An 11266-nucleotide genomic window follows, 5' to 3' on the forward strand; every position below is an offset into this window, starting at 1 on the left:
AGGTTTCCCAGCAGAACAATGTGATTGTAACGAGATGTTATTTACTTCACCTGCCAGTGGTTTTAGTGTTGTGGCTGATCGGTATACCTAGAAAGAGATGTTGCTGTTTTTAAAATGTCATGATTGCTGTGGGCACCACTAAATGTATTATAATAGAAGCAGAAATATCAGAGACAGAATCGGGCAATTAAAATTCAACCTATATGCATGGCTACATACCACTAGAGGTTTAGTGAGAAATGTGTTTATTTACATCAGTAAAATCATGTTAATCTATGCAGACATTGTACAAACTGCAGCTTTAATTCAAGGCTGGAGAGAGCACTACTCATAAGGTCAAATCAATGGTATTTAATTTAAATATCACACAAGTAAAGTCTGATTGAGTTGTGCTGAATATCCGAAGGTAAAGCACATAAGCAGCTCTTCTGAAAACTGCTCTACATAGCAGGTACATTTGGTAACAGTAAAAATGGGATACTGACAATATTTTGATTTAATTTAATGCCTCTCCAAATTCTCTGTTGCTCTTTGACATCGTTCCATTTTTATTTTACAGGAAAGCTTTTTGTCCACCGTCTGACTAAAAAGAGCTTCCTAAAACTGAATATTACTGTGGTTTATTATGTAATGTATTATGTAAAGTCCTTCAAACCATTCACCCATTATCTATACCTGCTTATCATTTAGCAGGGCCGCAAGGGGCTGAAGCCTGTCACGCTAACATTCAGGAGGTGGGGTACAACGTGGACGACTCATAATTATATTAATGAACAAAGGTGAATTACTTTGACCCCTAGAGGCTCCCAAAATTCCCTGGTTCACTGGGTGTTAATTGGTTTTGGTAATTCAATTGGTGCCGCATTTGTTAAGGAATTAACACCACTTAAAGTACAATATCAACTTAAGTGGGGCTGCTATTGTCGTCTAATCTTTTAGCCTTGTGTCAAAATCAATATTATTTCAGTTTATTTGGAGCTTACATGATGCTAAAGGACACATACATCTATGTATGGATGAGAGGCTCGTGCTCGTGAGATGTAAACAGTAATGGTGTCCTCCTCACCTGAGTGGTAACTTTTTTTTGACCTTTTGAGCACCACAAGCCGAGTGCCATCTAGTTCTTTTGTATTCAAGAGAAGGCAGACATCTCTACAACCAATACCTCCAACAGTCTCCAAACAATCTAGATTTATTAACAACACTATGTATTTTTGATTTGGGGTGACCTGTCTCTATGAATCGTTCGACATTTTGCAAAATGCTGAGAATGAGATATGAAGATTGATACCAGCTAAGGCCATCAGCCAGTTAGCTTAGCTTAGCATAAAGACTGGAAACAGTGGGAAACAGCTAGCTTGGCTCTGATGTCTTGATTGTTCCACTTAAAAAAATAAAGACAAGAAAGGACAGATTTACCCAACCAGGTTTTTTATTTGGAACAGAGTGGCAGATTAGTGACAGGGCGGTGGCGTGGAGGATCCGCCTCCTCTCGCTCACTCAGCCAATGACAGAAACTCAGCCTTAAAAAAATGCAAATGTATAAAAACAGGAATGGGAACAGCAAACATAGAGTAGTGTAGCCTCCGTTGGGCTTCTCACCCACACACACATACTGGACACAAACTAACACACACACATGCACACCTACACTCACACACGTACAAATTAACCCTCTGTCACACACACACGCGTCTTATTTGGCTACGCAGGCTTAGATGGGTACAAACACACGTTTACACTTTGACAGTCACTTTAAAAAAGACAGTACGTGTTAAGATCATTCCTGCCTGTGAGAAAGTGGCGTGTTGTCTGTCCGTCTGTCCTGCGGCAGAGAGACAGACAGGCAGACAGTCAGACAGTGAAAAGACACAGTCAGTGTGTGTGAAAGCCACTGTGAGGGACCAGCTGCCCCTCATTCAGCAGTGAACAGACGAAACACACGCAGACGCGCACGCACACACACACACACACACACACACACACACACACACGTCGACAGGCTAGTCAGTGTACACAAGAGTCTGCTGTGAAATACCAAGGTGAAGCACTCAACCATACACACACATACACACAGGTGGCGCGTTTTGATGAGGTGTAGACACACACGTATTCTCACACTGGCGAGGGGGCAGGCGACATACACACGCAGGAGTGGAAGAGGTGTGTTACCTGTCTGTGGAAGAGCGTGAGAACTGCTGGAGTAGGTAAACACACACTCGACCACAGTACATTCCAACTTTAACTCACCCCTCTTCTCTTTCAAACACACAAAAACACACACACAGGCATCCACACACACCCAGACTAGTATAGTTTTGACTCCCATGCATTTTTGTTCTACAGTACTGAGTATAATAGAAGCTACTAGCCCAGTCGCACTGGTGTGGTTATTGTTACAATCTCTTAGATAGAAGCACAGCCCTCCTGTCTCCTCACATTCCCCTTCCCAAACCGAACCCCTTTCCTCCCATCGTCCCCTCCCCAAAAAGAGCCCAACAGCAGCTTAAAGTTGAGCGCACAAACACTAATTCAGTCTGCTTCTGCTCATAATCAAAGCTTTAATGACAAAAGTTCTGATCTTGACTGAATTAGCACATGTGGGATCAACTTCCTGCCCGGGTTCACACTTGTCATTAAAGCCCCTCACTCTTCCCAGAGGCCCCTCCCATCCCCAAACAGAGAGCCAATGGTGGACGAAAAAGAAAGTGAGGCATGCAAAAGGTGCGTGTGGGTGAGGGGGGGTATCAGAATGACGCGATGACTGGACGCGTAGTTGTGCTTTTACACAAACAGACCAAACTCTAAACCAACCAGCAACTGATCGATAACTAATCAATAACATATTGAAACCACCCGCTCTTGCTCGTATCACAAGTGATGACTATCACAGTGACGATGAGGATGATGATGATGGGTTTGATATGTGTTTGAATGATATGATTTACAGTATACTTAAAGTCTGTGTGGTGTATTTCAATGCGCAGCAAGTTACATGTCTGCACTTGCATGTGTATGTGTGTGCGTGTAAGTGTGTGTAAGTGTGTGTGCATGTGGCTGACGAGAGCACAGCTCATCTAAAGTGATGACGGATGTGATGAATAAAAACTCTTCATGATCATGCAGATGGTTAGTGATGCCAGAAAGGATACGCTGATATTTACATATAAACTTTTTTTTTAAACTGCTAAATACACATCCTCCTGTTTAAGTTTTATTATTATTATTATTACGGTATTATTATTATTATTATTATTCACCATCCAGCCCGAAACATTGATATATTATTGGTTATTATTACTATCCGTAACTAGTCTTTGTACAGCTTAGAGGAGCAGATTGGCCGCGTGAGTGAGCCTCTGTGCGACCAGCCCAATGTTTCCACAGCGGCTCCTCAACATTGGGAAACACACCGAGGGTTGAGCGCTGTTTTCTGGTTGGCCGAGCACAGAGAGAGAGGTCAGAGCCACCTTCCAGCAGATACAAGTGTGTGCATGTGCATGTGTTGTAAGCGTGTGTTCATGTGGCTGTATGGATGTGCGTATGCGTCTTTGAGCACCAGAGGGACGGAAGGCACAAAAGAGACCTTTCCTCTCACCTTTGACCCTGGGCTCTGTGCAGCCAACCAGACGCTCTGTGTGTTTTTTGGGGGGTGAGGGGCGAGAGTCGAGCCCATTTTCTTTTGTGTCTCGTTTAGCTCGCCTCGCCCCTCTCCTCTTTCTTTTTAGCCTTTTTCGTTTGCTCCATAAAAACAGAGGAGGAACTCTTTCTTTGTGCTGGAAAACACAGGTTAAGAGCTTGTGTTTTGTTTTGTTTTTTTTCTTACAAAATAATCATATCATTACATACAGAACAAGAGAATCTGTAGAATATTAATAACAACATTTACTTTAAAAACATCTGGTGTGTATGTGTTATTTTTTCAGAATATATTTGGATTTTTTTTTTTCTTTTTTTGTCCTCTTTTTTCTCGTTTTCATTGAAAAGAAAGTTCCAAGTCCGCAGAGAGAGAGGCGCTCTCAAGTGTTTCGGAGACGAGAGGAGAGAGGGATGAGGAGAGGCGAGCAGATGAGGGGGAGGCGACGAAGAAGAGGAGGAGGAGGAGGAGGAGGACGGGGGCTTAGAGTATCTTTCTCTCTTCTCTCTCTCGCTCTTTCTCTCTCCCTTGGTGTGCGGTGCGTCTCTCTGGCATACAGGTGTTATGCGTAAAACTCCTCCTGCTTGTCTGGTTTCTGGTAGGTGACGGTTGCCTGTTTGGGTTCCTCCAGTGTGTAGCTGCCCTCGTCCTTCTTCTTCATCCTGTACACCAGCAACATCACCAGGAAGGCAGCAAACAAGGCGCCCACGACTCCTCCCACTATCACCGCTGGGGGAAGACACAAAGAGAGGGTGGATATCTTAAAAACATTGCAGAACATAATAGATCCTGAAACACTCAAAAATGCACATGAACAAACAGTGAAATGCCATCAGAGCCATCCTGCAGCAGACTACATCACTACAAACACGCGCTGCATCAAACACACCTAGTCTGAAAGCAGAGCAAAGCTACCACAGCATCACTATCACCTAGCTGCTAAGTGAAGACTGATGAGCCTGAATGTGCCAACATACATTCTGTGTTGCCAACAGCTTTGTGCTAAATTGCAGCCCTGCAGTGCAACACAGTAGTTTAGCCCGATGGGGCTGGTGTAACCAATCCGCAGCAGCTGCATTTCACCACCTTCTCCTGCACACAGTGCTAATGAACTCGTGCTGCGTGTGATAGATTAATGCGTGGTTATCAAATGGGAACTTTCCCTCGTTAAACTAATTGGTATTGATGCCAAAACGGAGAACAAACTGTTTATTTTCCAAAATGCTCGAGGAACACTTTGTTTTCTTTCATTGTGTGGGAGGTGTTTACTTTGTTTCTTCCATTACTGCCAATATCAGAGCACACAGGCTGGGGCATTTAGAATAATGCAACTTTTCACCATGCACTGTCACTGCAGAAGCATTCACCACTCTTGACTTTTCACACAGTTTCTTGTAATTAAATCTAATAATACATGAAATTTATTTTATTTTCTGTGTCAGATCGTGCCGTTTTTGTGTTACACTATGCATAAATATGCACTTTTACCATCCCCGATTTTAGTGTTGGAAACAATAGTGATACTGAACATGAGAGATAGTAAGTGCACCCGTTTGAGTGCACCATTTACACTTTTAATAAAAAATATATGAACTACTTTTCCTTGAATCCATAATAAAAAAGCCTCATAGCACAGCAGTAAAGACTTCCATCCAGGTCAGTTATAACCTAACCTGCATGTCTTTGGAATGACAGAGGAAGCTGGAGAGCTCAGAGAAAATCAATGCTAACATGGGAAGAGCATGCAAACTCCAGACAAAGATGCCCAAACCAGCTTGCAGGTTCGACCACTGCACCAACCTGCCTCCTGCTCTATAAATGTAGTCTTGTAAAAGTAGCTGTGTGCAACATTCAGAGCATATCTATAATCCGAAGTCTGAGCCGGAGTTGTCTACACACGGCTCTCAATATGGAGGTGGCTGAGCTGGCAGCTAGCAGCTAACAATGCTAACAGTGCTGACAAATGCAGCAGTGCTGACAGAGCTGACGTGGTGGGGAACTGTAGGGTGGACATTAGAGCTCAGTTATCCTCCCTTTACGTATGAAAGTAGATCTGTTCATTTCAAATGTTGAGTATAATGAGCCCTTAAGCTTCTGCAACGCCGCCGTTCCGAAACCGTTGGTCAGGACGGTGTTATCAGCAGTAACAGCCATATGCGAGTAGTACATAGGGGCTGTGATTAGCTAGCCAGAGGGATACACACACAGGCATTCACATGCACTATCATGTATAGGCGGCTGGACCGTCTACTGCAACAAAGAACAAAGAAGCTTAGATAACAACACACAAGGAGGATGTGTGACGTCATTCTCTGTTCAGGACGCCATTACTCTTCTATATCCTTACATAAAATATAGTTGTTTGCTGTATTATTAATGTTTTGAATGTCAGACACAGACATTTTAAGCCTGATTAAAATGCAGACTCTACAATTGCAGATTTTCACCTTTATGTACAAACAAACTTTGTCATAATTTTGGCAAGAAGTCTTCTGAATCAGTGTGAAACGTCAAAGGTGGTAAATACAAATTACTGGAAATCTCATATATATAAGTAAATACAGTGCTTATACATGAACGTGTGAGTCTGACATGTGCAGTTGGTGATTTGGCTCTATCACACACAGTCTAGTCTACAGTCTGTTGCCTCCTGCTCTTTACCAATGACCAGGAAATCAGCGAAAACCACCGCCAGCAGTCCACCAATCAGAACAGCTGAAGGAGAGACAGAGAGCCAGTCAGGTCAGGCAAGTTGGCTGCTCCCTCACTTTCTACAACAGCTCTTTGGGATGACGAGAGGGGGGCACTTGAAAAGAGACTGGATGTACCCAGAGGGAAAATGATGGGAAAAAGAGGGGAGAAAGGAGGGCTTGGATAACCCAAGAAGAGGATTGCTTGTTCTCACCGGGTCAAACGGGGCTAAGTAGCACATTCACTTATCGTGATGAATCTGCACTACATGAATGCGAGGTAATGCCAGTTTATCTTAGCAGCTCCCAGAAAGCAGGGAAAGAATACAGGAGGCAACGGGGAAATGTAATCTGTTGATCTAAGAGGCGGCTACCGAGTGGTTCATTTGACAGGAAGGCAGAATGACAGACACAGAGCTGGATGACAAGGACAAATGCATATAAAAACATTGTGAACTTAAACTTTGCTGACAGATGTTCCTACCTATTAAGACTTCTTTTCTCTCCAGGATGTTCTTCTGTGGCAGCTGGGCAGCAGAGCTTCCTCCATCCACCGTGTTACCGATCAGATCAGGATCCACTGGCATTATACCTCGACCAAGGTCATTACGCCGATCATCACGGATCTCGAAATCTCCACTCGGCCCTGCTGCTCCTGCCTCGTTGTTACCCTCCTTTGACAGAGAGAGCAAAGTGAGACTAATGACAGGAAATTTACATTTGATGTAATCACATTTGTTCCATGGAGCTGCTACACTGAAACTTATCCAAACTGAGACAAACAGAGAACTTTCCATGGTGCACATTTTGCTTTCGAAACAATGAGCCTCTGTATGTTCTGATCGATGGAAAGCTGCATATTGTCCAACCCATATACACACTTCATAAAATCTGGCAGCTTAATTACAATGTGGAAAACCAGACAAATCTAAATTCATCATGGTTTAATGCAGGACGGCTGCAAATAAACAGGAGCACACCAATCAGAGAAATGACTCTGGTCTGTAAACAATTAAGCTGTCAGCGTTGGGTTGGGTATTAAACCCAAAGACTGTATAAAATAATGGACGCAGCCACTGTGACGTCACCCACTGGTTTGTGGACTCCCGTCTTGAAGCCTCGAATTTGCCTTTTTAGACAGTTGCCAGTTTGGATTTTTGGAGCCAGACGTGATGAGATGTAAACTAATCCTAATTCTAGCTGGTAGCTTGGCCAGCACGGTGCATTTACAGTCCATGGTTTAGTGTGATAATGCTTATGCTAATTTTGCTAGCAAAACAACCATTAAAACCATTCCAACAAATATAGGACAGGCTGAACATCTCAAGACTTTTTAGGCGACCAAAATGTTACAATTAACTTTCATGAGCTGAAAACACTGAAATAGTGACAGCTTCAAGATTTATGAAAATATTGACCTTTTTGTGAAAAATGTCATCAAACACCTGAATAACATGTGCATATGTTTTGGTAATTTACATCACTGTGTAACTACTGGATTGTGATTTTCAATACTTTGTCACAGGTAAGGACACTTATCGAGTCTAACGCCATGACGGCTCTTTTCGGCATCCCTCAGTTGCCTTTGCCGAGGCAACTGCAGATCTACAAGCAGATCTTGTAGCTTTTGTAACATTCCTGGCTCGGCGTCCAATACTAATGAGATGGAAGTCTCCGACACAGCCTTCCCACACTTAACGATAAAACAAATTTGTAATTTACAGCTTGATATAATCCGATATATATTGAAAGGCTCTCCCAGGAAATGTAAAAAGATACAAGGGCTCCTCTTTGACCACAAAGAGAAAATTGCCGTCCCAGCTATCTCCAAATAAGGTCCCATTTCCTTGTATCTACTTTATATTATCTTTATTTTTACTCTGACTTTAAGTGCAGGATTATTATGTTTACTGTAATGAGTGAAATATGACCAAGCTGACTGCTGCTGTGTTTTCTGTGTAGTTTCTAGGTACTGTATGTTTTGGCTCTTTCTGCTACACTACTATTATATTACAATGTCACCCACAAATATTTATATACCGTTATTGTCAATTTGTGTGCAACAATCAGTGAACAAAATTTAGGACAAAAAGACAGCTACGGCCATTCTCTGTGATCTGGCTGTGGTAGCGTCTTGTCAACAGACGGTACCAACCTGTCACCCAGAGTTGCTAAGCTCTTCAAAATGCTGAACTTTAAGCCTTAATAAAATGTAAAGTGTGACTCATATAAAAATAAACCCCCAATATAGTTGTCATGAAGGGGGAAGTAAGCTGTTGTGGCCAAAACCATTTCTTGCACCAGGCTGTAAAGACATATATTTCTGCTGTAAAGTTGGGGGACTATAGGGATTGACTCACTTTTGGAGCCAGCCTCAAGTGGCCATTAGAGGAACTGCAGTTTTTGGCACTTCTGTATTGGCTTCATTTTTCAGCCTCGAAGTTTTGCTTGATCAAACCTCACATAGTTTTTGACACTCACCTAAATGAGTCCATTAACACAGTGTGTCAAAAATGCTTGTATGTAAATCATTGCTCAGATATGTGACCTTATTCACCTTTTCTTTGGTCAGATATTTAAATCATTGTTTTAATCATCAATAGTGAAAGTATAGTGTTGATTTATGCGCTGCTGGTTTTGGTTTTTCATGGGATTTATGACCATGAAAAATACTACCTCCTCCCTGCTTGTTGTTTGGGGTGATAAGGTCAGACCTTGACACCAAGTATGAAGTTTTATAACCAAGTTCAGGAACAAAGACAACACCTCAATCTCATCCATTTCTGCACTATAAGTATTTAAGCACATCTTATCCGTTTCCCTCATCCCTTCATCCCACACCCCTCAACCCTCATCCCTTAACCCTCTTCCAAAATCCTTCAGTCCTCATCTCTTCACCCCACATCCCTCAACCTCATCCCAAATACCTCAGTCCTCATCCCTTTATCCCAAATTCCTCGCTCCCAAATACCTCAGTCCTTATCCCTTCATCCCACATCCCAAATTCCTCGATCCTCTTCCCTTCATCCCACATCCCTCGATCCGTCATCCCTTCATCCCTCAACCCTTCATCCCACATCCCTCGATCCCACATCCCTCAACCCTTCATCCCACATCCCTAAACCCTCATCCCAAATCCCTAAACCCTCATCCCAAATCCCACATCCCGTTATGCCACATCACTCAACCCTCATCCCAAATCCCTTGAACCTCATCCCTTCCTTCATCCCACACCCCTCAACACTCATCCCTTCATCCCAAATCCCTTAATCCCAAATCCCTCGATCCTCATCCCTTTGTTTGTTAGTGAAATAAACACTCTACATTAACACCCCTGCCAGTCTCACCTGTGTCGATGTAGGCTGCTGTGCGCGGGTCGTTCTCTCTGTCGGCACCGCCTGAGTGGCTGTCGTCATGGGAACCCTGGGCTTGAAGGGGACCCTGGTCTTGACAGTGGTGGCGGCAGTGGTGGTGGTAGGTGCAGCTGTCGTGGGCTCAGGGGTGGTCTCTGCTGTGGTGGACGTGTCTTCCTCTGTGGTGGTGTCCATGTCGAAGCCTGGGAAAAACGCAGTGGGTTCCGGTGACAGGTAGACGTCCTCTTCTTCTTCGGTGGTGCTCAGGTCATCTGAACCAGCAGAGGGCACTGCGCTTTCTGCAGAGCTGATTGCCGGGTTGGTGGTCACCATGGGGATGGCAGCGGGGGATCGTGGGGCGGCGGTGGTCTGCGCAGCGGCGGCCCTGATTCGCTCCAGCTCTCTCTCTCTTTCAAGCTCACGCTCTCTCTGCCTCTCTCTCTCCTTCTCTCGTTCTCTCTCACGTTCCCTCTCTCGCTCGCGCTCTCTCTCCCTCTCCCTCTCTCTCTCCATCTCTCGGACCCGCTCCCTCTCTCTTTCCCTCTCCCGCTCCCTCTCCAGCTGTCTCTCTCTCTCCTTCTCCCTCTCCAGCTCCCTCTGACGCTCCTGCTCTTTATCTCTCTCCCTCTCCAACTCCCTCTCCCTCTCAAGCTCCCTCTCTCTTTCCCAGAATGCACCGCTCTCTCCATCGGCCTCAGTGGGCAGTGGGGTGGTGGTGGCGTCCTCTGGGTTGGGGCTGGGCTCGGCTGCAGGTGAGGCGGAGGGGGCGGGGCTGGTGGCCTGGGTGGTGGAGAGGAGGAGGGGCTCTTCTGTTGTGAAGGACACGCCCGCCGATGTCGGCCTCACACTGACCTCAGGAACTGCAGAGGAGAAGAGACGATTTTGGAATAAAAAATGACTAGATTAAAAAAACAACAAGCAGAGGAGTCCAAAAAATTAAAAATGCACACATCCCCATTCATCACTCAGCCCACACGCCCACAAACTCCAACCGCCCTCACGAACAGTAAATTAGAAACTGAGACTATGTTTGAAATCAATTCCTCGGACACCCATTCGCTTCTCCCTTTATAACAAAGACTCAATAATTTACTCTCTACCGAGTTGTAAATCAAGATTTCAGACACTCATAAGTCTCCTTCACTTTGCATCGTCACTAACAGGTGCAGTGTTGCATGACTTTTTATTTTTGGATCTATAAAATGTGGCGCGTTGCACTGTGGGACTGTTAACAGAGAGTAGTGTACACACCATGGACACATGTCATGCATATATTTCACAGTCACACTGTTAATAGAAAGTGATCTTTTAAAGACTCTTTTGGGGGCATGTTTTGCATCAGCTAGGAAATTTGATGGTTAAGAGATGGGGACATGAAACACCATGTAGACCACTACCCTTCCTCGTCATCCTGTTTTGGATTTCTATCTGCACTACACCTGTGTTTTTCCTATCTGAAAATGGAGCTTGTGAAAATAGCTCTCCATGATGGATAAATCCAAAAACACCTGCCTTGGGTTTAAGTGTGAAAGCAGAAAGGGGGGGGGGGGGGGGGGGGGGGGGGGCCTTTGGGAACCATTCCGGGG

The 11266-nt window shown here is 44.4% G+C and overlaps 1 protein-coding gene across 1 annotated transcript in view; it reads right to left on the bottom strand.

The window, feature by feature from the left end:
* Positions 1–1414: 1414 nt before the first annotated feature.
* The window catches only part of sdc3 (syndecan 3), a 48457-nt gene continuing 38605 nt past the window's right edge, over positions 1415–11266 (bottom strand). Inside the window, exons 3-5 of the mRNA XM_050034428.1 lie at positions 9675–10540; positions 6812–7001; positions 1415–4366 (exon numbers count right to left, since the gene is read on the bottom strand). Of these exons, the coding sequence (XP_049890385.1) occupies positions 4200–4366; positions 6812–7001; positions 9675–10540 (1223 nt within the window). The 3' untranslated portion in view covers positions 1415–4199. The remainder of the gene's footprint in view (positions 4367–6811; positions 7002–9674; positions 10541–11266) is intronic.

Source organism: Epinephelus moara, chromosome 22 (genome assembly GCF_006386435.1).
Source record: "Epinephelus moara isolate mb chromosome 22, YSFRI_EMoa_1.0, whole genome shotgun sequence".
In the NCBI taxonomy this organism is placed as follows: Eukaryota; Metazoa; Chordata; class Actinopteri; order Perciformes; family Serranidae; genus Epinephelus; species Epinephelus moara.